The 25,918-nt window shown below is 44.0% G+C and overlaps 1 protein-coding gene and 1 pseudogene across 2 annotated transcripts in view; one reads left to right on the top strand and one right to left on the bottom strand.

The window, feature by feature from the left end:
- Agbl2 (AGBL carboxypeptidase 2) overlaps positions 1-25,918 on the top strand; it is a 38,855-nt gene that overhangs the window by 5,462 nt on the left and 7,475 nt on the right. Inside the window, exons 5-14 of one of the 2 annotated variants that reach the window (XM_055604385.1) lie at positions 50-103; positions 2,149-2,334; positions 5,064-5,171; positions 9,660-9,813; positions 12,665-13,447; positions 14,896-15,052; positions 19,436-19,562; positions 21,164-21,264; positions 22,466-22,596; positions 25,330-25,396. In XM_055604385.1, the coding sequence (XP_055460360.1) occupies positions 50-103; positions 2,149-2,334; positions 5,064-5,171; positions 9,660-9,813; positions 12,665-13,447; positions 14,896-15,052; positions 19,436-19,562; positions 21,164-21,264; positions 22,466-22,596; positions 25,330-25,396 (1,868 nt within the window). Of the gene's footprint in view, positions 1-49; positions 104-2,145; positions 2,335-5,063; positions 5,172-9,659; positions 9,814-12,664; positions 13,448-14,895; positions 15,053-19,435; positions 19,563-21,163; positions 21,265-22,465; positions 22,597-25,329; positions 25,397-25,918 lie in introns of those variants that run through there. The other variant, XM_055604378.1, reaches the window with a different exon arrangement.
- On the bottom strand, positions 373-781 carry LOC129674434 (60S ribosomal protein L28-like; annotated as a pseudogene).

The raw sequence follows: 25,918 nt of genomic DNA, 5'->3' as shown, positions 1-25,918 counted from the left end.
TCTTTCTTTCTTTCTTTCTTTCTTTCTTTCTTTCTTTCTTTCTTTCTAGGGCCTACCTGTTTATCTTCAACTGGGCATGCTCAGATAGACACTGGAACCAGAGGTATTGAACTTCTTATAAGTATAGCACGGATCTGAAATTCTGTTTGTCAGTTGCTGCACTATAGTTTTTTTAAATGTGTGTGTTTGCATGGTATATGTTGTATGTACATCTGTGGGTGTGTATGTTCACCTTTAGAGGCCATTGCTGTATGTCTTTATCCCTCGCAACCTTAATTTTTGAGACAAGCCCCCCCTCTCTCTCTCGTGTGTGTGTGTGTGTGTGTGTGTGTTTGAAAAAGTCAGTGGACTCTTGTTTCTGGGGTGTGGTGCTCAGGAGCTCTTGGTGCAACTGGTCCTGTTCCTCTTCACCACCAGCTTCTGGCTTGGCAGGGTGGCACTGTGGCTGCGGACAGCCGCTCTTCGAAGATCAGGGCGGTGCTTCCTCTCTGAGATCATGTGTCTGGTGCTGCTGAGGGTGGCCGGAGCACTCTTGTTGATGGTGGTCCTCGAGTGAGAAGTGGCAGGTTTTCGCTGACCAGATCTGCGTTTCATGGCGACCATGGCCCCTTTTGCCGTTGGCCTCGGGCTCCACCGGCAGTCAGGCGGTGAATCAGCCTGTTGAAGCGCAAGGAGTTGCAGCACTTTAGATTATCGGGCTCGGTGCTGTAGGTCTGCTCGTTCCTCTCCATCAGGAACTGGAGCACTTCCGAACAACCATCCATTGCAGATGTGTGGACATAGCAGCAGCCCCACCCTACGGCGACCAGAGATGGAAAGGGCTTTGCTTTTTTTTTTTTTTTTTTTGACAGGGTTTCTCTGTGAAGCCTTGACTGTCCTGGACTCACTTTATATACCAGGCTGGCCTCGAACTCACAGAGCTCTGCCTGCCTCTGCCTTCCATGCCTCCCATAGTACTGGGATTACGGCGGGCGGGTGGCTGAGACATGGTCTCTCTTACTGAGCATGGAACTCACTGATTTGGCTAAACTGCCTGGCCAGTGAGCTTCAGGGGATCTACCTGTCTCTGACCATCCCAAACTGGGAAAAAAGACCTGCACCTTTATTCCCACTTCTTATATAGGCCGTGGGCCTCTGAATTCATGTCTGCAAGCTCTTGCGCAGCAAACCAGCTTACCAGTCTACCAGCTGAAGTATCCGCCACCACCTGAGAATTATCATCTTTTTTCTTTCCTTTTTTTCTCCCTATTTCTGTCTGTCTGTCTTTTTTTTTTTTTAATGTGTTTTTTTTTTAAGGACATATTCATTATTTATACAACACTCTGCCTATACACCAGATCTCACTATAGATGGTTATGAGCCACCATGTGGTTGCTGGGAATTGAACTCAGGACCTTTGGAAGAACAGTGAGTGTTCTTAACCTCTGAGCCATCTTTCCAGCCCCCTGTCTGTCTGTCTTTGTATAGGCTGGAGGACAACATTGGGTGCCCTCCTCAGAAATGCTGTCCACAAGCATACATCACCATGCCCAACGTTTTTGCCTATGTCCTGGAGATTTAAGTTTAGGTCTTTGTGCTTCTGTCACTAGAGTTAATGGAGTGTTTGTGCTTTCCCCCATCGTGTTGACAGGAGAAGTGAAAGTCTTCACTGTTGGGAGATCTTGGACCCATTAACTTGAATTTTAAACATTCTTGATTGGCGGTGCACACTTTTAATCCCAGCACTCAGGAGACAAGCAGGCAGATTTCTGTGGGTTCAAGGCCAGCCTGGTCTACATAATGAGTTCCAGGACAGCCAAAGCTACACAAGAAAAACAAAAATCTAGGTTATGCAGAATTTCGACCTAGCGGTTTATAATTTTTATCTGTCATTTTACGCGGTCTACTCTCTTTAAGCTTTTATTGGTGATGGGGGCATGTTACAGCAGCATCTCTGTGCACACTGTGTGCGCCCACCTAGCCTGGAACTCTGTGCAGAACAGGCCTTGAACTCACAGAAATCTTCCCGCCTTTGCCTCCTGAGAGCTGGGATTAGAGCTGTGCACTACCACACCCGGATTGCTGTTAAGTGATCTCCTTAGAAAAGAGCAGTAAATCCCTCGGGGTGGAAAAGGAAGTTGCTCCTATGTTTTCTCTTCCTCTCAGCAGATTCCCTTATGCTGAGCTCCCCACTTGTGAGGAGCAGGCAGCTTCTTTACAATGACCTGGATGAAGTAAAGCCACGCCTTCGAGAACCCCGAGAGCTCTTTTCGTTCATCTCTAGCCGAGGGCCCCTGCAGCTTCCAAGATGGCCAGTGGAGTGTGAGGTCATCAAGGAAAACATTCACCACATTGGTAATGTGTGTGTGTGTGTGTGTGTGTGTGTGTGTGTGTGTGTGTGTTCCTACTACTTTATCGTGCTTTGTTACAAGGCTGTAGGATTTAACGTTGACTATGTGCACACGCGCACCTGTCTCGTGGGCACACGGAAGCTGGAGAGCGGGCCAAGGTATCATGTCTCAGGAGCAGGCCCTTTTGTCCCCGGTTTTAAGACAGCGGCTCTTGCTGGGACCGACAGCTCACAAATGAGGCAGATAGCCCCAGCTGCCCCTCCCCAGCTCCCCAGCGCTGTGGTGTACATGTTCACTCCCAGTTCTCCAGTGTGCGTCCGTGCTGGCCAGCCCAGGTCCTCATGCTCACACCGTAAACACCTCGGCACTGCTGCCAACTCTCCAGCCTTAGAATTTCCTCTTTCAAGCCAACATAGAAGGTAAGACAGGAGGTACGTCTGGTAACTAACCAAAGCAGACACTAGAATGCTTCTGTGTCCAGGAGTGGGAGGATAGCTTTTTTGAGGCCAGAATTTATAAATACTGAAGCCTGTTTTCTCAGCTTTTGTGCATTAGTCACAAAAGCTCCATTCCCACTCAGCTTGTGGATTCTATTTTGTGATGTAAGAGTCCTGTCTACCTGTCTGAGCTCTTGGTATACAGTCCTTTTTTTTTTTTTTTTTTTTTTTTTGAGAAAAAGTGGTTTTTTTCAAGACAGGGTTTCTCTGTGGAGCCCTGGCTTTCCTGGAACTCACTATATAGACCAGGCTTTCCTGGAACTCACAGACCTTCCTGCTTGTCTTCTGAGTTCTGGGATTAAAGGTGTGATATACTGCCCAACTGGCATACAATATTTTGCATATGTATATATATATATATATATACGTTTGTATATGTATATATATTTATATATTATATATGTATATATACACATATATATATTTTATATAAATATATGTGTGTGTGTATATATATACACATTTAGTTTTCGAGATAGCTCTGGCTACTGAACAAAGGCTTGAATTTCATTTTCAGCACCCGGGAAACAAAACACAAAAGCCCAACTCTGCTATTCCCATAAAAAGCTCTAGCAAGCGTAAAATAAACTTAAGAACAGTAAAAAGTATGTTCTGGCACTATGGACTCCATCACTTACATCCAGGCTGGTGAAAGGACCTGGAAAACAGATGTGGCTCTGCTCACTGGCTGGTTCCAGAGGACCTGGCTTTAATTTCCAGCACCCACGTGGTACTTCACAACCATCTGTCATTCTGGCTCCAGGAGACCTGATGCCGTCTCTTTGCCCTCCTAGGTCACCAAGGATGCACGTGGCACACATGCATCCACATATGTGTGTAGATCTATGCAGAGAGTCCCTGTCTCAAAAACACAGAACAAGCAAAAAGGACAAAGTTTCTGACTCTTAAAGTCATCACTTAAGGCTTTATTTTCTCTGAAACAAAGAATGTGCTTTTCTGTAGTAACAAACTGTGTCTCTGAGGCTGGAAAGATGGCTCAGTGGTTAAGAACTTTTCCTAGTTTAGGTGACTACTGCTGTGATGAAACACCATGACCAAGAGCACCTTGGAGAGGAAAGGGTTTATTGGGTTTATACTTCCACATCATTGTTCATCGTCAAAGCAAGTCAGGGCAGGAACTCAAACAGGGCAGGAACCTGGAGGCAGGAGCTGATAAGCAGGCCATGGAGGGGTGCTGCTTACTGGCTTGCTCCTCCTAGCGTGCTGAGCCTGCTTTCTTACAGAACCCTGGCTCCAGCCCAGGAGAGGGCTGTCCCCACCACTCACTAATTAAGAAAATGCCCCACAGGCTTTCTCACAGCCTGAGCATAGGGGGGTGTTTTCTCAATTGCGGTTCCTTCTTCTCAAATGATTTTAGTCTGTGCCAAGTTGACATGAAATTACCCAGCGTAGAGCTCTCGTTCCTCTTCCAGAAGATCCAAGTTCGGGTCGGAGCACCCACGTCCGACAGTTCACATCCACCTGTAGCCCCAGCCCTCCACAGGCACTTGCACACGCTTGGCATACACTCATCCAGACACACATAAATTAAAACACATAAAAAAATTAAATAGCATGTATCTGGCCACATTTCCCTTTCTTCAAGGAAACCCAGGGTCAAGATGCAACCACTGATAGTAACCTTTTGAATTTTCTTTTAAAATTTATAATGGGGGTAGACGGCCAACACACAAGCCTGACAAGCTGAGTTGGAATGCCAGAGTCTACGTAGAAAGCTGGAAGTGATGGGCAGCATACATCTGTCGTCCCCGCGCTGCTAGGAGATGGAGACAGAGTTGTTTGAAAGCTTGAGGTCCAGCCCACCTAGAGTACATAGTCCGAGAGAGGAAACAAAGAGACACTGCCTTAAACACGCATGTGAGAGCAAATTTCTGAAGGCTATCCTCAGAGCTCCCGTGTACACACACCCAGGCACATGAACACAAACAAATTATTAAAAAAAATTGTGATTTTACTGTATATGTATCAATGCTGGTAATACCCCCAGGAGCCTGTGCATACTGGGCACATGCTACCATTTGGCATGCCGCTTGCTCAGTGTCTGCCCTTAGCTGTTACAGAAGGAAGCATGACACTGAATTTATAAGCAGGCTGGAAACTTGGGATGAGAATTAGGTTGGCTTGAACAACATTAACCACTCGAGTAATTATAATTCTATATTCACTTTTATTGTGTCGTCTCTTATTCTGTACTTTGGGAAATATCTTCTTTCAGAGTGGGTTCCACCTGAGCCGGAGTATTTCTACCAGCCTACGGGGCATGAAAGGCTACCAGAGGTTGTGGGAGAAGAGCGAGGCACAGTTGTCTACCAGCTGGATTCAGGTACTGTCATCGCTCTGAACAGCGAATGATAACTCCCACAGAGTTACAGTAAACCTGGTGTGCACAATAAAAGTGATCTGACTTTTTAAACACGCATCCCTGTGTCTGTGTGTTTATGGGCACATGTGCCACGGTGCAGATTTGGAGGTCAGAGGACAGCTGATGTCAGTACTCTCTCACCTTGATGTCGGTTCCAAGGATGAAAAGCTCCTTGACCCACTCAGACATCTTGCCTGCCCTAAAAATGGCTTTACATCCTTCCTCTTTTACTACAAATACTTGCGTGTGAATAAGGAGGATGTATTGTATGGGAAAAGGTACACCACAACATACGCAGAAAAAGAGAGGTCAGAGGACAAGTTCTGAGAGTCACTTACGTCCTCCTACTAGGAGGGACCCAGGACTTAGGCTCAGGTTGTCAGGCTTTGGTGGCAAGTTCTTTTACTTGTTGGATCTTCCTGCCTCTAACAGTGCTCTTTAAAATTGCCACCTTAATGATAATTTTGTCTTTGGCCTGTGTGGAAGCTTTGACAGTCATGACCGATGAGCTGTATGTTTTCAATGGTTTATTTTTAATTACTTTTAAATATTAGTCTGTGTGTTAGGATGTTTTTCCTGCATGAATGCTTGTGCACCACATGCATACAATAACCATGGAGGTCCCAAGAGGGTATATTGTATCCCTTGAAACTGGAGTTACAGGAAGTTTTAAGATACCATGTGGGTGCTAAGAATTGAATCCAGGTCCTTGGAAAAGCAACCAGAGCTCTTAACTGCTGAGCCATCTTTCTAGCTCTTCAATAGTTCCTTTTAATTTATATTTATACATGTATATTTTTGAGACAGGGTTTCTCTGTGTAGCTCTGGCTGTTTGGAATTCATGCTGTAGACCAGGCTGACCTCGAACTTAGAGATCCTCTTGCTTCTTCTCCCAAGTGCTGGGATTAGAAGTGTGCGCCACTACCATCCAGTTTAACATTTTTAATGTCTTATTTTATGTGCATTGGTGTTTTGCCTGTATTTATGTCTGTGTGAAGGCATCACATCCCCTGGAACTAGAGTTACAGACAGTTGTAAGCAGCTGTGTGGGCACTAGTAATAGAACCTGGGTCCTCTGGAAGAACAGCCAGTGTGCTTAACTGCTGAGCCATTTCTCCAGCCCAATAGTTCTTTTTTTAAATGATGATACATTGTTTTTTCTTTTTCTGTCTTTCTCTTTTTCTTTCTTTCTTTCTCTCTTTCTTTTTTCTTTCTTTCTCTCTTTCTCTTTCTTTCCCTCCCTCCCTCTCTCTCTCTCTCTCTCTCTCTTTCTGTCTTTCTTTCATTTGTTTTTGAGACAGCATCTTTCCATGTCACCCTGGATGTCCTGAAGCTCACTATTATAGACCAAGCTAGCCTTGAATTGACTGAGATCCACCTGCCCCTACTACCCAAGTCCTGAGATTATAGATGCGTGCCACCATGCCCAGCACATTTCTCTTCATTGATGAATGTTATTGAGTTACAGAAGTTAGTCCACCTTAAATGATACTTTGAAATATTAAATAAAATAATGAAATTTCTATATTAATGGCATCTGTTTGCTGAATGGTACTTTGCAGTTTCTTAAAAAAAACTGCTCTGTAGGCTTCCAGCTTTCAGCTAGAATGGGCTTATGTACACTTGATTTTCTTCTGTGTTTATTTTCTTCTCCTGATCACTTCTTTATTTGTGTGTTTTCTCCTTTGCTATAGTTTATTCTCTGGCTGTTTGTTATCTAAACTTTACAGAGACAAGATTGCATATGAAAATAAAAGTCGTAACAAGGATCAGTTAAGAAAATGGGTTTCCTGAGGCTAGGAGTGGTAGTACACACTTTTAATCCCAGCTCTTGGAAGGCAGTGGCAGGCAGAACTCTGTGAGTTCAAGGCCAGCCTCGTTTACGTAGAGAGTTCCAGGCCATCGAGTGCTACAAAGATATATACATACATATGATTATATATGATTAAGTATGCGTATATCCTTGAGACTAGAGAGATAGCTCAGAAGCTAAAAACACTTAATGCTCTTCCAGAGGACCTGCGTTTGGTTGCCATAATCCACAATGGGTAGCTCACAACCTCCTGTAACTCCAGCTCCAGGGAATCTAATGTCCTCTTCAGGTCTTCATGGGTACTTGCACATAGGTAGCATGCACATACAAATGAATGAAAAAAAAATCAGATTCTTTACAAACACTGCTTTTTTTTTAATGCTCCATGGTCAGCATGCTTCATAGCATTATCTTGACAATTAGTGAGTCTTAACTGCTGAAATATATAATGTATATTATAATAGTATATGAATATAATAAATATAATGAAAGTATAGTAAAAATTGATTACAATTGTGATCTTCATAAGAAATGCAGGATTTTATGAAGTATCTGATGGATACTAAAATTGCCTAAATCACAAAGTCATTGACAAATAAGTAAAAAAATAAATTTTCACCAAATTAACAGGAGTATCAAAGAAAAATGATAAAGTAGGTTCTTTAGGAAACAATACTAAATACTGTGGGACAAAGAGAGATCTTTGAAACTATAAAGATCTGATGTGTAAAACCTGCAGATGCCAGCTGGGAACACAGCTTAGATAGAAAGGTACTTGTTTGGCAGTTCCAAAACCCTGGGCTTAGTCTGCAGCACCAGAGAGCAGGCAGCACTGTGGAGACAGGAGCAGGGGGATCAGAAGCTCAAGCATATCCTGGGCTACATGTGGAGCTCCAAGCCAGCCTGTACATGTGAGACCCTGGGTCAAAAACATAAGTGAGGGGTCGGGCCTGGTATGGTATGTGCCTTTAATGCCAACAGAGGCAGGTAGGGCAGATCTCTGTGAGTTGAGGACAGCCTGGTCTATGTATGAACTTACAGGCCAGCCAGAGCTACATACAGAGATTCTGTCTCAAAAGAAAAAAAACAAAAAACATGTAACACTCTCACTAAATTTGTATGCAAAGTCATGAAATATTTTTAAACAATTTATTATTATTCGAAGCATCAGGAGGAATGGATTATAAATAACCTAATTTTTTGTTTTTAAAAATTAGTTTATTAACCAATCGTGTTGGCACATGCCTTTAATCCCAGCACTCGAGGAGGCAGAGGCAGGCAGATCTCTGAGTTCAATGCCAGCCTGGTCTATAAATTACATTTATTTATTTGGGGGAGGTGATCATGTGTACCATAGCATATGTTTAGAAGTTGGAGAAGAACTTGTAAGAGCTGGTACTCTGCTTTCACCATGTGACCCTTGGGACCACAACTCAGGTCATCAGGCTTGGTGGCAATTGTCATTATCCACTGAGCCATCTTGACAACAGAATACCTAATTTTCTTAAGCTGCACTTCTTGTTATAGCCTTGATTTCTCCGTGTAGACCTGAATGTTTCGGAACTCACTCTGTAGACCAGGCTGGCCTCGAACTCAGATATCCACCTGCCTCTGCCTCCTGAGTGCCGAGATTAAAAACGTGTGTCACCATGCCCGGCCAAGCATTCTTTCCAAAAGATTTTTATTTTTAATTATGTCCACCTGTGTGTAGGTGTGTGTATATGTACATATGAGGAGAGGGCTCTCTGGTATCAGGAGAGGTTGTTGGATCCCCTGCAACTAGAATTGTAGGCAATCAGGGGCCTCCTCATGTGGCCGCTGGGAGCCCAACTCCAATCTTCTACAAGAGCGTTCCCCATAGCTTTGTTTTAAAAATAAGGTGCTCACCATAACCTTTATTTTTCACTAGCCACTGACATTTTGAATCTCCTCTAGGGAAATTTAACCCGTGCCAATTCTTCTCAAATGTTTATCTTCATTTTATCCTGGAAGAATATGGCAAAACATTACATGCAATGTACTTTATTTGTACATTATCCTTTTTAAAATTGATAGGTCCTAGTTGAATGTTTTATAGAACAAGACTGCAGATGTTTACAGAGCTTCTTTTAAGAAACAGCCAAAATAGCCCTGTTTCTGATTTCTCTCACTTTCCGACATTGTCAGGGTTGGTTGTTTTAGCTTTGGTGATCTGGCATAGTTTTGCTGCGTGGCCCGGAGCTTTGTGGCAATCCTCCTACCCTAGCCTCCACCAGAATTCCAGGAAGGTGGGCGAGGACTTCAGCTCTCATCAACATCCTTTAAAATCAATATTTAGATGGAGACAAGCGGTATCCGCTTTGCCAAGGCTCTGACGAAAAAGGCAGTACTCTAAACCACTTACAGGCTTGAGAGCGATGCACTGTAGGAAATCAAGGGCCTCTGCTGGAGCTGGAGCTTACTAGGCAGAACACTAGCCTGGGGCGGGGGGGGGGGTGAGGCCCTGGGTTCAACCCCCATTGCTATGTGCAAAAGCGTCTAGCAGCTGTAAAGCTAAGGATAGTTAAAAACCCATGAAATGTTTGTAGGGTGGGTAGGGCTCGGCAGCGATGAATGAATTCTGAATGGAGCCTAACGGTATCTTTTCTCATCTGCAGTGCCCACAGAAGGTACCTATTTCACAAATTCCAGAGTAGGAGGCAAACGAGGAGTTATCAAGGAACTTGCTGTTCCGTTACAAGGGCCGGAAGATAGTACCCTGCTGTTTGAGTCCCGGTTTGAGAGTGGGAATCTGCAGAAAGCTGTCAGAGTGTGAGTAACAAGGAGCTTCTCAGAGGGTGGTGACTGAGAAGGCCGAGAGGTGTCTTTAGGAATGACTTCAGGAATTCAGGACGCTTGCAAAAGAGAGGGGTAGAAAACGCACTAAGAGGATGACAAAGAGTGGGCAATTATGACTAATTTTTCCCCGGAATAAAACGTCATTTCTTCTGCTTACAAAAGAAAAGAAGAGTTCACTGAAAAGTTGTATCAGCCCTCTCTGTAGACTCGAGGAGGGCATGGGAGGGGCAGAGGGAGGGAGGGAGGGTAGATTGGGAGGGGACAAGGTAGGGGGGCTACAGCTGGGATACAAAGTGAATAAATTGTAATAAATAAAAAATAATAATTTTTTTTAAAGTTGTATCAGTGAGTTAGGCACCTACGGCACACAGTGCTTGGGAGGCAGGCGCATCTCTGTGAGTTCGAGGCCAGCCTGGTCTACAAAGCGAGTACAGGACAGCCAGGGCTACACAGTGAAACCCTGTCTCAAAAGACCAAAAAAAAAAAAAAAAAAGTTGTATCAGCAAGACGACTCAGTGGGTAAAGACACTTGCCTGTCAGCTTACGACTTGAGTTCAATCCCCGGACTCCACCTGAAGGTCGAAGTAGACAAGCAGCACAGCACACAAGACCCACAAAGTCGGTCTGTGCCCTCCACGCAGACACCGGGGCGCGCACACGCTCACACACACACAACGATACTTAAAACTCTAACACTTTGTACAGCATAAAAAGCCCTGTGTGTGAGAACTATCAGTAGTTTGGTATTTGTGCCCAAATGTGTGTGTGCAGTACACACAGATTGCATGTACGAGTATGTGTAAGTATACACGTATGAATATATGTGCCTCCTCGTGTTTATCTGTGAAGGCACAGTGGCATGTGCTTGTGTGTCCATCTACTCAGGCGGCTAAGGGAGGAGGACTGCTCGAGGCTAGGAGTTCAAGACCAGCCTGGGGAAGGATGCAAGTCCTCATTTTTAAATAACTGAAGCGTGCATATAATTCTATGTCTATCCCATACCGTATTTACCCAGTCCCTCAGGGCCAATCACAATGGTTTTTTTGGTTAATTATCTTAATGAATGAACACCCTTATGAATTATGTTTTTAAATTTTTGTGGTCTTACAGGATGAATTCTAAAAAGAAAATTATTAGGTCAAAGGGTTTGGACCCTTGAAGCTCCACTGTGGCTTCAGTTCCCTTCATTGGTATGTGGAAAGGCCTCTCTCCTAATGCCGACCAGATAAACACAGAAGGTTCAGCATTTACAAATTGAGCCAGGAACCGATGGTGGCGCATGCCTTTAATCCTAGCGCTCGGGAGGCAGAGGCAGGTGGAGCTCTATGAGTTTGAGGGTGAGCCTAGTCTACAGAGTGAGTTCCAGGACATTCAGGGATACATAAAGAGACTCTGTCCCAAAACAAAACAAACAGACAAGAAGCAATGGAACCTGGGAGCTGGAGCAGTGGCTCAGCAATTATGAACACTTGCTACTCTTGCAGGAAACCCAGGTTCCCAGCACCCACACGGGGGCTCACAAACACCCATGACTCCAGTTCTAGGGGATCTGACCCCCTCTTCTGACCTTCACAGGCACCAGCTACACACATGGAACATGTACATATACTCAGGCAAAACATTCGACACCTAAATAAATCTAAAGAAGATTTTAAATCGAACCCAGTGCCTGACACATACTAAGCACGTGCCCCACCGCTGAGCTGTCCCTACCCACTGTCCACTCATTTCAATATACATTTTCGTAATTATGGGCGTGGGTGAACATCTTGTTCTCTTTGCCTTATACATTTCCTTTCGTGAATTTGGCTTTTCATCTCTATTTCTTTGTTTTTGGGGACAGGATTTGCTACATCTCTGATATTGGCCTTAACTTTAGAGACCTCCTACTTCAGGCTCTAGTCCTAAGATTCTAGGTGTGCTCCACTGTACCTAGCTTCTTCTTTAAAAAAAAAAAAAAAAAAAACAACTCTTCCCAGAGAGGAAAGGACACACTTTGGGGCATGCATATGTGTTTGTGCAGGTCAGAGGACAACTTGAAGGAATCGATTCTCTCCTACGTGAGTTCTGGGTTTCACCACATGAGTTCTGGGAACTGAACTCATGTCATCAGGCCTCGTGGCAAGGACCCTTCCCCTCCAAACTGTCTTGCCAGCCCCAGTATCTTGCTCCCTTAAAGCAAAGATAATGTACTCCAGAGATCTTCAAATTGATGACCAGAGATGAAAACAGCACTAGGGCTTGAGGCTTTTCACGACTTGATCTCATCTGTGAGATGGATAGCTAGCAAGCAGCCAGGAGAGGGCACTGTGCAGTGTGTTCCGGAGGAACGTGCTACAGTGACAAGAAACTGCTTAGTGACGTACCAGAAAGAGACCAAGAAGTTAACAGAACCTCCAAACACCCCTTGCAGCAGTAAATTTGTTTGTTTGGCTTTTTAAAACAAGTTTTCCCTAAGTTCAAAAACCCTAGGTAACTCAGGCCAGCCTGAAATCCACTGTATGGTCCAAGCTGGCTTGGAAATTATTATCCTTTTATCTCCGCCCCGGGGCAAGTGCTGTGATTATTAGTACGTCACACCGTATCCAGCTCATAGTAAGATTTGGAACTCTCCCTTCTCAGTCCCAAACAAATTTTCCTCCCACATGCTTCATTAGTATATTATGAGACTTGGAAAAGTAGGTAAACCAGAAAAGAAACAGCTGTGCCAGCCAGTTGTCATCAATCTGTTTTTCCAAGGAGAAAACAATACTTTCCCATATTTGCCTTGAGAGGGAGGTGATGAAGTTGTAGAAATGTTCTTTTTTCTTTCTTTATGTTACAGAGGCATCTTTGAGTATGAGCTCACGCTGCGAACTGACCTCTACACAGACAAACACACTCAGTGGTTTTACTTTAGAGTTCAGAACACCAGAAAGGACATCACCTATCGCTTCACTATCGTCAACTTGCTGAAACCCAAGAGCCTTTATGCAGAAGGGATGAAACCTCTTATGTACTCTCAGTTGGATGCCGCCACCTACAACATTGGCTGGAGGAGAGAAGGACGTGAAATCAAGTACTATAAGAACAACATGGATGACAGGCAGCAGCCGTTATACTGTCTCACCTGGACCGTTCAGTTTCCTCATGACCAGGACACTTGCTTCTTTGCACACTTTTACCCATACACTTATACTGACCTGCAGTACTATCTCTTGTCAGTAGCTAACAACCCCATCCAGTCTCAGTTCTGCAAGCTCCGGGCTTTATGCAGGAGCCTAGCAGGGAATACTGTCTACTTGCTTACCGTCACCAATCCGTCCAGGGACCCTCAAGCGGCAGCTGCAAAGAGAGCTGTGGTGCTGAGCGCCAGAGTTCACCCTGGGGAAAGCAACAGCTCCTGGATCATGAGAGGCTTTTTGGACTTCATCCTTAGCAACAGCCCAGACGCCCAGCTGCTCAGGGACATCTTTGTCTTCAAAGTGATTCCCATGTTAAATCCAGATGGCGTGATTGTGGGGAATTACCGGTGCTCCTTAGCTGGAAGGGACCTGAACAGGCATTATAAGACTGTTCTTAAGGATTCTTTCCCTTGCATTTGGCACACCAAGACCATGATCAAAAGGTGAGAGCTCTTTGTTGATAATTTTGTGAACGCTGTGAGCATTAGTGCCAGCTACTCCTACCTTAGGAGGAGGAGGATCTCTCTTACTTGAGAGGTCTGGTATGGCTTGGAGAGTCTTTGCAGTCACAAATTAATTTTCAGACCTTTAAATCACATCAGGTCTCTAAAAGAAAACTAGGCATGCATCAATATAGCAACCATTTTAACCCTTCTCCCATCCCTCTGGAATTGAATTTAAGGCTTAGCGCATGCTAGGCAAGCACTCTCTCACTGAGCTATAGTCCCAGTTTCATTCTTTTGGGGAGGGGGTGTGACAGGATTCTTTGTTTTAGCTCTGGCTGTCCTGGAACTCTCTCTGTAGACTAGGCTGGCCTCAAACTCACAGAGATCTGCCTGCCTCTGCCTCTCAAGTTCTGGGATTAAAGGTGGGCGCCACCACTGCCTGGCTTCCATCTTCTCTTTTGTGACAGAATCACCCACTGACCCTAGAGCTTCCTGTTTTGGCTGGACTAGCTGGCTCTCAAGCCCCTGGAATCTGTGTATCTCCCCAACCACGTTCTCTGTGTTTCGGCTCTAGACACTCCCTACCACGTTCAGCTTTTACGTGGGTGCTGGGAACCTGAACTTGGCTCCTCATGCTTGCATAATAAGCACTTTATCTACGGAGCCACTTCTCCAGCCCAGTTATTACATGTTCATTTCTGATGGAAGGTCTGGGGTGGAATTCACTATGTCAGACTGGCCTCAAACTGCAGAGATTTGCCTTGCTCTGTTGGGATTAAAGGCTTGTGCCACCATGCTAGGCTCAGTCTCATTTTTTAGTCAAACACAACTGGATGGAAAAGATCAGGGAAGTTTTATCGCTATGAAACTGTAATCATAATGAAACTAACAGTGCTTAAGTATGAAATAACAGATACTATGATCCATGCTTTACACCTCGGCCCATTTAGTGTCCCCATTCACCCTCGGAGATTGCATGTGGTCAATATCCACTATTGTATGCAATAAGGAAATTGAGTTCCAAAATTGTTAAATAACTTGAACAAGGTCACAGAGCTGGCAAGCAACAGGGTATGAATTTGAACACAGGCTCTCTGACGCAGAATCTGAGGGCCCTAAAATCACCATATGTTGCTTCTAATGAAGAGAAAGTAATAAATTAGTCTGCCCTTTCAGGACTGTGTGAAAGCAGCTTGAAGCTATCAGGTAATAGCACCCATCTTAAAAATCTTCCATTCCACTGGAAGTGAGCACATAACAGATAAGATATGGATGAAACTTTCTAATCACACCTGTGTGTACATATATGAAAAGGGTTGGACTGATGGGTTTGACCAACGTGTAAGGATTTTACTATTGACTGATTCTGCGACCACCGATAGGCAAGTGATTTAATCTCCTATGAGTTTGGATGTTCACTGCATCCTTTGTTTGTCCCCCAATAGACTTCTGGAGGAAAGAGAGGTTCTCTTGTATTGTGATTTCCATGGGCACAGCCGCAAGAACAATATCTTCCTGTATGGCTGTAACAGCAACAGCCGCAAGCACTGGCTCCACGAGCGAGTCTTCCCTTTAATGTTGAGCAAGAATGCACCAGATAAGGTAAGCATGTGCTGTAATCTTCTGACCTTATACTGAGGGACAAAGGGACGCATTGCTTCCTAGATGAAGTGTTTGGCTTATTGTGTTTAACGTTATTATCTTTGGTGAATCCCAGGGACCTAGGTGTTAAGAATTTTTAAAAAAGATTTATTTATTCATTTTATGTGCCTTGGTGTTTTGCCTGTATAGATGTCTCTGTGAGTGTGTCAGAAATCCTGGAACTGGAGTTGCAGATATGTGGGTGCTGGGAATTGAACCTGAGTCCTCTGGAAGAGCAGCTAGTGCGCCTAACTGCTGAGTCATCTCTCTAGCCCCCTAGGTGTCAAGAGTTAGAGTGTAGGTTTAAGAATTGCTTTGTCAGGAACTGGAGAGATGTTTGAGCTATTAAAAGCGCTTGTTGCTCTTGCAGAAGATCCAGGTTCAGTTCCCAGCACCCACATGGTGGCCCACAGCCGTATATAACCCCAACTCCAGGGGATCTGATACCATCTTCTGCATCTTCTGTTCTCTGTTGGTAGCAGGCACACACATAGTGCGCATACATACATTCGGGCAAAACATTTACACACATAAAACATGTAATTTAAAACAAATTTTCCTTATATGAAGAGATTTATTGTAGGGGGTAGGGAGAAAGAGACTGAGACAAAGAGATAGAGAGAGATGTGGAAGAGCATAGGAGAAAAGAAAGAGGGGGATGTTGCGGTACCCCCAGAGAGAAAGTCAGAGAGACCATTCTTTTTAAATGGTGGGTCAGCCAGGCATGATAATGATTGACGTTAATGCCAGCACTCTGGAAGCAGAAACTGGCAGATCTCTGTGCTTCAAGGCCAGACTAGTCTACATAGAAAGTTCTGGGCGAGCATGGGCTACAAAGAAAGATAAGCTAGGACACAAGTGCACCTTGAATACATTAAGTGAAAGAAGCCAAATGCAATATTATATGATTCCATTGCATGCGATGCTCAAAAGAGACATTTTTTTCCTTACCATGCTAGGGATCAACAAGGACCCTGTTCGCGCTAGCCATTGAGCTATGTCCACAACCCAGAAAAGGCAAATCTATATCTGTTCATTTGTTGGTTTTCAGAACAGGGCACTATGAGTGTGCCCCAGCACGAGTGTGAAGGTCAGAGGACAAGCCTGAGTCTGGGACCTGTACATGAGGGTAGGCGCGTTAGCAGCAGCTTCACCCCTAGACCTCAGGTTCCTCTCTGGGTTATGGACGGAGATGGTCTAAACTGAGACTGAGGTGATAGGTGAACAACTGTGTAAATATATAAGCCGCTGAATTAGGTATTTTTAAACTGTGGGGCTGTGTGCTTGTCTGTTACGACATGGTCTTGGTTTGTAGCCCTGGCTGCCCCCTCGTTCTCTATTTAAACCAGCAGCCATCCATCTGTCCTTGCCTCTCAAATACCAGGATTACAGACATGAACACCATGCCTAGCAGAATGATAGACATTGTGTATGCAACTGCGTAACTTAAATTAATTCATTTTCTTCCTGTGCAAATTATCTCAATTAAAAATTATTTGGGGGAGGTTACTGAATTCAGGGGCTCCTGCACACTACCTGTGTGCCCCACCACTGAGTTCAACCCCATCTCAAGACATTTTTTTGTTTGTCTGATTGTTTTTCGAGACAAGGTTTCTCTGTGTAGCCCTTGCTGACCTAGCACTTGTTCTGTAGACCAGGCTGACCTCAAACTTAGAGATCCACCTGCCTCTGCTTCCAAGTTCTTGGATTAAAGGTGTGTACCACCTCCACGTAGCAAGATAACTTTTTTTTTTAATTGCTCTAGCTATTTCGCCTGGTCAAAAGTTGAAACTTTTACCAAGTAAAGTAATAATCCTAACACTTTAGAGGCCAAGACAGGAGACATCATGAAGCTAGTCTAGGCTAAAAACTTAACAACTGTTGAAAACAACTTAAAGCTTAATAGTTAACTAACAGCTTTGTGACCACTGGGCAAATACAGATAATGTACGTTAGTTTAGAAGTTGCTTTTTCCCATTATAAGTAGATTCACAAGTATAACTGCCATTAGAGATTGGATTGGATTTAGAAAAATGATAGTTCAAATTTTCATTGGGCTGTGTGTGACAAGGCTGAAGATGTAGCTCAGTTGAGCAAGGGCTTGCCTAGCTTGCAGGAGCACCACATATGCAGGACATGGCAGTACATACTGGTAAATCCTAGCACTCAGGAGGTGGGGACAGGAGGATCACAGAGGGCTACATAGTGAGTTTGAAGCCAGCCCTAGGGTACGTTAGCCCCATGACAAAAACAGAAAACCACTATGAGAAATGTTTTACAGCCTGCTCTCTATTACGAAAGCAGCATTTTTCTCTCCTTTTTTTTCTTCAGATGAAATAATATCTATAAGTCAGTATCTAAAACAGCTAAATGCAGAACTATGGGGCAGGAATTAGAACCCTGCCTGCTCTGGCTCCTTCAGTCTTCCAGGCAGGCATGCTCGAAGGTACTCCTCTAGAACCCCTGGATTCCACAGCACTAGAGAGTGAAATTCCTTCCCATTGTAAAACCTGTCCGTAGAAGGACAGGATGATGTCCAGATATGTTACAGGCTGCAGATCTTGAAGAACTGAGCAGGGCATGAAAAGAAAAGGACATTGAAAACCTAGTGAAAAGACTAACACTATGTGTTGCAGGGGTTTTGATCCCATTGTGAACCCCAAAATTGTGAAACCCTACTTCTGGTTTGCCATAGTTGAAGCCTAACATACACCTTTAATCCAAGAATTTTCTGTTTATTGTAAACAGCCCTAGCACACACCTTTAATCCTGTACACAGGATTTAATAAAGTTAACTCTAAGTCAAGAGGTGGCACAAGAAACCAGCTAACAGTGATTAAAGAGTAGAAGGGACTTTGAGTTGAGGGGTATTTAAGACTGTGTGGAGTGGGAGAAAGGGCTTTGGGGGATTTTTAGCTCTATAGCTTAGGCGTTAGCTCCCTGGGTTTTTGAGCTGGCTCTTTGGGGCTTAAGCTTAGGCCTTGTTTTTTTTTTTTTTTTTTAAGATTTTATGTATTTATTTTATGTGTATGAACACTGTTTTCATGCACCAGAAGAAGGAATCAGATTTCATTTCAGATGGTGAGCCACCATGTGGTTGCTGGGAACTGAACTCAGGACCTCTGGGAAAGCAGCCAGCACTCTTTTTTTTTTTTTTTTTAATTTTATTTTTGTCTTATCAGTTACATTTTATTAACTCTGTATCCCAGCCGTGTCCCGATCCCTCATTTCCTCCCAGTCCCTCCCTCCCTCATCTCTGCCGTGCCCCTTGCCAAGTCCACTGATAGGGGGAACCTCCTCCCCATTCATCCGATCCTGTTTTATCAGGTATCTTCAGGACTCAGCCAGCACTCTTAACTGCTGAGCCGTTGCTCTAGTCCGAGCCTTTAGAATTTTTTTCCATCCAGACCTGAGCTGAAAAGGAAGGTCATCTGGGTGCTTTCTCTGCCTCTCTTAGCAAGCAGGTTTTCATCCCAGCATCTGGCTCCTGAGTATTTATTGGTAAAATAGAATGGTTGGGATTTTCTTTTTCTTTTTTAAAGCAACAGCCACGGGAGGAGAGAACCCTAGACAGAGACTATGGGGAGGGAGTTAGAAACATATATATCAATAACCTTATTTAGAGGTTGGGCAGTGCTGGTGCATGTCTTTAGTCCCAGCATTCAGGAGGCTAAGGCAGGCTGATCGCTATGAGTTGTAGGCTAGCCTGGTCTACAGAGTGATTTCCAGGACAGCTAGGGTTACACAGAGAAACCCTGTCTTGAAAAACAAACAAAAACTTATTTGGCGGAAAACCTAGAGTTGAGAGTTCATATTCTATGGCAGAGAGTAAGTCATAGAGCCCATTTGAAACACATGCGTGTAGTCCCAGCATTCAAAAGGCAGAGGCAGGAGGATTGAAAATCCATTGGGATACATGTCAAGAAAAGAAAAAAGAAAAGAAAGGAAAAGAAAAGAAAAAAGACTTACAAAAGCTGGCCAGCACCTGATGTCAAAGTGTGCCAGTATTCCCAGATTCCTAGGGATCTTTATCTGGCAAGATGCTTTGGGACAGAGGGCAAAGAAGGCTAGGAAGTGAAATTATCTGTTTCTTTCCCTTTTAAAGACCACAGTCCACATTAAATGCTGGGAGGCCTATTATCTCCGCAGCTGAGGCAACCACAGAGCTCCTCAGCCACCACTACATTTTGACAATTCTCCAAACCAGTGTCTTAATGGAACATACTTTAGGAAATAATGCCTCGGAAGCTCCCGAAGAACCATCCTCGTTTCACATTAATGACTCTGAGACATCTTGTATTTGCTAGTTTATATAATTAACAGAGACCATGGGTCTGTTTTTAGTTCTCTTTCGACAGCTGTAACTTTAAGGTGCAAAAATGCAAAGAAGGAACAGGAAGAGTCGTCATGTGGCGGATGGGCATCACCAACAGCTACACCATAGAGTCCACCTTTGGCGGGTCCACCCTGGGTAAGAGAGCTGGGCAATGTGCAGTGTCTGGGGTGGGGGAGGGGAAAGGGCTGGGTAAAGCTGGAGACCTCATGGCTACAGAGGATCTCCTCGATGGCCTTGGGTACCCTAAACAGGAATATAGAATCCAGTGCTTCGCCGTAATGTTTCCTCAGGGCCTGGAATTGGGATGATCCAGGTTTGACTTCCAGCTGCATTTATTATTTCTGTGACCCTGGGTCACTTGTTGAATTTCTGGGATGCTCACATTCCCTCAAAGTGATAATATTACGACCTGGTTATGAATAGCGCTTTACCAGGCAAGACATGCCACAAAGTAAAACCAGAATAATTTTAAAAGAACTTGACAATCCATTGCAATAGTGAACTTTTTTTATTGTCAAAGATTCTTCTGAGCGAAACTAAAGCTGGGGTAGGGAAGGGAGGAGTGGCGCTATCCTGTTCAGAAACATGCTATTCTAGAATAAGACATGGTATCTTAAATTTATTTTTATTTTATTCATGTGTATATCTGTATGTGTCTGTGTATGTGTGTATAATGTGCACGCGCACGTGTGTGTGTGTGTGTGTGTGTGTTTGTGAGTGACACAGTATGGGTGCTAGGAACCAGTCTTGGGTCCTGTGGAAGCACTGTTAACACTGAGCCATCCAGGCCTGTGAGAAGTAGTATTTTTCTAAAAAGCTGCTCACAAATTAGGTTTGCATTTAACCTGTAAGATTTAAGAAGTCGAAAAGATGGCTCAGTTGTTAAGAACATTCACTCTTCTTTGGAGAGGATCTGGGTTTGATTCCCAGAACCCATGTACTCACAGTCATCTGTAACTCCAGTTCCAGGGGATCCAACACCCTCTTCTGACCTCCACAGTCACCAAGCACACTTATGGTGCAAACATACATACAAAAAAAAAAAGCATTCATATTCATAAAATAAATATTAAGCCAGTGCAGTGGCATAATAACGATGGGACTGTGGTCCCATAACTTGGGAGCCAGAGACAGGTGGATCTCTGTGAATTTGAGGCCAGCCTGGTCTATAAAGAAAGTCCAGGATATCCAAGGCTACACAGAGAAACCCTGTCTCAAAAAAAAAAAAAAAAAAGTAAAAAAGAAAAGAAAAAAGAAAAATAAATATAAATATTTTAGAAGTAAAAGATTTAAGGCTGGAGACATAACAGTGGCTAAGGATGTTTGCTGCTCCTCCAGAGGACCTGGGTTCAATCCCAGCACTGAAGTCAGGCAGCTCACAACTGCCTGTAACTCCAGCTCCAGAGGACCCAATGTCTCTGATCTTTCTGAGCACTTTGTACTTATGCTCACAGAAACCTACGGCTACATGTAATTTTTACATTTTTATTTTTATATTTTTGTGTGTGAGTCTTTTGCCTGGACCACGTGTAGACAGTGCCTGCAGAATCCAGAAGAGAGCAATGAATTCCCCTGAAACTGGGTTATGGTTGGTTGTGAGTCACCATATAGGTCAGGGTCACTAACCTGGGTCTTCTGCAAGAAGAGAAAATTCTCTTAACTGCTAAACCATCTCTCCATCCCCACTTTTTTTTTAATCTAATAAATGTTTGTTTGTTTGTTTGTTTGTTTTCCAGGCAGTAAAAGAGACACTCACTTCACTATTGAGGACCTGAAGTCCCTAGGCTATCATGTCTGTGACACGCTTCTGGATTTCTGTGATCCTGACCAAACCAAGGTAAAAATGGATAATCAGGACATGGGTCCAGAGTCCACCCAGACAGTCTTTGTCTTCCTCTTAATATTATTTTTACCTGACGTTTTTTATCATCAGCGAAAATGGAACCCCTAGCCTGTAAATTGTCAACAACAGTAAATTGTCCCTAACTTACAGTTTTGCTCATGGTTGCACACATGTCGCACTCGCTTCACTGAACGAATACTGCCCTTTGCACAAGCAGATACCCCTGTTGCACGGCTAGGCCTCGGCACTTGCTTTCCTTTCCCGTGTCCTTTCAGTTTCTTAAAATCTTATCGTTCGCCTCCACTGTAAGTATTCTCCAGCTTGCCTCTGTCCTAAAGCATGAAGGTTTCCTCTGGCCGTGTTCTTCTAGTGGCTATTTCCGATTCTCTTACTCAATTTGAGAGGGGGTATGCATCCATAGTAACTCATGTCTCATGTTCCTGTTGAAGTGTTGGCTTGATGTGCACTACCTTGGGTACAATGCTTGGTAAAGAATTAGAAGTACTGTTCAGCCAGCACTTCCCTTCCCCCTGTGATGCTGGAGATGGAACACAAGGCCTCCTCCCTCATCTGGGGCACGGCTCTCCTACTTACTTACATCTTTATCCAGGCCATCCTTGCCAGAGGCTAAAGTCAGAACAACTCTTCCTTCTGACTCAGTTAGGGTTTTACTGCTGTGAAGAGACACCAGGACCACTCTTAAAAACATTTAACTGGGGCTGGTTTACAGTTTCAGAGGTTTAGTCCATTATCGTCATGGTGGGAAGCATGGCAGCATGCAGGCAGCCATGGTGCTAGAGAAGGAGCTGAGAGTTCTGTGTCTGGATCTTCCAGCAGCAGGAAGTGAATGCCACACTTCCTCCAAGGCCACACCTACTCCAACAAGGTCACACCTCCTAATAGCTCCCTATGAGCCGATGGAGGCCATTTTCTTTCAAACCACTAACCGTGCTTGCAACCTGGAAAATAAAGGAAACAATTGCAGAAGTGAGATATAGCCATAGAATAGTGGCTAAGACATTGCTCATTCATCTTCTACTTTAAAATAGTTTGACTTGTATAACCTATATAACTTATAATGTCCTCAGTAGAAGTCATTACAGCTTACCCCAACAATAAATTAAGTGCCTTTCAGCATACACTCAAAAACATTGCAGGAAAAGCTTGTAAAACTGTTTTTCCCTCTGCTATATAGTACATGCATTGTCTACAAGAGCTTAAGGATCTCTTACAACAAGAAATCTACAAAAAGTTCAATAACTTTGGACAAGATATGGATTTAGAAGTAAACTGGAGTGATATTCCTTTGTCTGACATTGAATCCAGGTAAAAAACTTCATTTCAAAAAAAAAAAAAAAAAGCTGAGATTGGTAATACATCCTTGATTCCAGTACTTGAGAGACAGAGGCCAGGGGCCTTGGAGGTTTAAGGAAAGCCTTAAGGAGTTACATTTACATGTCACCCCGCCCTCTTATTTATTTATGTATTTATGTATGTATTTATTTATTTATTTATTTACCTAACTGTGTATGTATCTATGTATCTACGTATCGTGTATCTATATCTATCTGTCTGCTATCTATCTATCTATCTATCTATCTATCTATCTATCTATCTATCTATCTGTCTGTTTTGAGACAGTCTTACTGTATCACCCTGGCTGGCCTGAATCTCATGGAGATCTGTCTACCTCTGTTGAATAAAAGGCATGCCCATGCAGATTAAAAGCATGTCCATGTCTTGAGACCTGTGCCACGTATGGTAACACATGCCTTTAATTCCAGTGCTCTGGAGGGATATAGGCAGGTATCTGTTGGTACAAGGCCAGCCTGATCTACATGGTGAGTTCCAGGAAAGCCAGGGCTACATAGAAAGACCTTATGTCTAGTTACTTTTCTATTGCTGCAACAAAACACCATGACCAAGATAACTTAGAAGGTGTTTAATTGGATTTATGGTTTCAGAGAATTAGAGTCTGTGAACAAAGAAATGGTGGCAGGAACAGCTGAGAGCTCACATCTCCTTTTTGGTTTTGCTTTATCTTGTTTTCTTTGAGATACTATATAGTTCTGCCTGTCCTGGAACTCACTATGTAGACCAGGCTGGCCTCGAACTCATTGAGATCCACCTGACTGTGCCTCTGAGTGCTAGAATTAAAGATGTATGCCACTGGAACTGACTTGGGAGCTCATATTTTGATATGCATGTAGGAGGCAGAAAGAGACACTGGATGGCTCCAGTCTTTTGAAACCTCAACACCTCCCTCAGCGACACATGACCTCCTACAAGCCCACACCTTTTCTAATCCTTTTCAAACAATTCTGCTAACTGGGCCCCCATTTATGAACTTAGGAGGCCATTCTCACTCAAATCACCACAGCCTGTCTCAAAAACAAAACAAAAAATGGCCCTTGTAATAATTCAAATGAAAAGTGATAGTAAGTTAGAACAAAATATCAGTGGTGATTGAAGGAGGTGTCAATCTGATTGGATCTAGACTGATTTCAGTCTTACAGTCATAATTACATGCTCTGAAAAGAGCCGGACCAGCAAACAGAAGTGAGGAAGGTGGGGCTTCCCAAGCCCACCTTAGCAACTGGTAAAGCCTTTCAAGGCAGTTAGATCCTGTTATGTTCAAAGCAGTTGGATGTCTTGATGGTGAGGCCACTGGCCTCTTGGTGTTCCTCAGGCTTCTCAGATTCCAATTGGATCCACTCCTTCGTCCTAAAATCGGACAGGAAATCTACAGAGGTACTATGAGGAACCAGAACAATGGAGAAGACAGGGAAGAGAGTTTGTGGAGGAAGACTTTAGATTAGTCTATATTTACACCCAGAAGTTGTGAATGAAGAATTGAAATAGTTAACAGTAGTAGTCCAGGGCCAGTGAGGTAACTCGCTGGCAAAGAACCTGCTCGGCATGTGCGAGCCCCTGGGATCAGTCTCTAGCCCCTTCCCCTCAAACAAACAAAACCTTTCCAGACTTTTTATTTTCTTTTATGTGGATATGTACTTTGCCTTCATGTATGTATGTGTATCACATTCATGCAGTGACTGTAGAGCTCAAAGGAGGGCACAGAACTCTCTGGACTGAATGACAGAAAGGCGTGAGCCATCATGCGGGCTCTGGGAACGGAACTAGGGTCCGCTGAAGAGCAGACCGTGGTCTCCATACCTGAACCACCTCTCCAGACCCCTCCAATGTTTTTGTCTCTTCCTTCCTTTCTTCTTTCTTTCCTTCCTTTCATGTGTGTTTGTTTATTGTTTGTTTGTTTTTAGACAGAGTCTCACAGTGTAGACCTGGCTGGCCTGGAATTCACTATGTAAACAAGACTAGCCTCAAATCCAAAGAAATCCACTTGCTTCTGCCTCCAGAGTGTTTTTAGTTAGAGAGACACACCACCACATCCAGCTTGTTTTCCTTATTGAGACAGGGTGTGACAGTAGCCCAGGTTGGACCCAGCATTTCTCCCGCTTCAGTGTCCTGCATGCTGACTTAGAGCTGTGCACCACTGCACCTGCCTACAAGTTCTTTTTGTTTATTTGTTTTTGTTTTGTTTTTTTCCAATTGAGACAGGGTTTCTCTGTATAACCCTGACTGTCCTAGACTCACTTTGTAGACAAGGCTGGTTTCGAACTCACAAAGATCCATCTGTCTTTGCCTTTCAGAGTTCTGGGATTGCAGGTGTGTGCCAACGTGCCTGGCTTGCCTAAAAATTCTCGCAGTCGTTTTCATGGTGTTTAGCCTGTTGATTATTTATCACGTTTATGTATTTATACATTCAGCACGTTTTCCCAGAGTAATTGGTAGAATGCTGGCTTTTGGAAATTAGTGTCAGCTCAAAAGAAACAAAGAAGGGAAAGCCTCTGTTTTCAGGGAAATCACATTCTCTAGGGCCGCACCCGGTGTGTCCCCTGGTCTCACTCACCCTCCACCAGGGCACCTTTGCCCATCTGCCAGTCCTTGCTTCTGCTGATTGTAAACTCCTGGGTACAGAGCCACTGCCTCCTTAATAACAGTTGTTGTCATCGTCTTCTTCTTTTCCCCTTTTGGAACTAGCACGAGTGGTTCCGACAGCTCCCTCTCGGATGGTCTTCCTGTTCATCTAGTAGGCATAGCAGATGAGGTGAGAGCGCACTGATTCTTGTCCGCACCCAAAACATAAAAATAGAAAAGAAAACAACCTTAAAGCATCATAACACTAGATAATAGGGGAACTGTTCCAGCGGTCCTAGAATCTTCAGAAAATACAGCAGCACTAGTCCTGGGGATGCCGCAAGCATTTGCTAAGGACGAGTGGGTTCCTGGTTTCCGTCACCAGTGAGTCGAACAGAAAATTACAGTTGTGCCCCAGCTGGTCACCCTGCCCCGGAGTGTTTTGCTGTGTCCTTTCTGTGCTTCTTGCTTAACCTCTGGAGCTTCTTTAGAGTAACATCAGGCTGGATATTTTGGCCACATGTCAGTGATCAGAGAGATCTGGACCTGACCTTGTTACCATAGGCCACCTGGTCTTGTGTTGTAAATCACGGACCTTTGGGCATTGATCCAGCTGCCCTTTGGTAGCAATCTATATTGGTGGGAGTCAGGTGCGTTTAATAGGGAACAGCCCCTGGACAGAAGCTGGTTGAACTGTTGACTCCCTCTCCAC

Source organism: Psammomys obesus, unplaced genomic scaffold, assembly GCF_907164565.1.
Source record: "Psammomys obesus unplaced genomic scaffold, mPsaObe1.curated_primary_1811, whole genome shotgun sequence".
In the NCBI taxonomy this organism is placed as follows: Eukaryota; Metazoa; Chordata; class Mammalia; order Rodentia; family Muridae; genus Psammomys; species Psammomys obesus.
The sequence above is the reverse complement of the archived record's forward strand: the minus strand, read 5'-3'. Positions and strand labels throughout refer to the sequence as shown.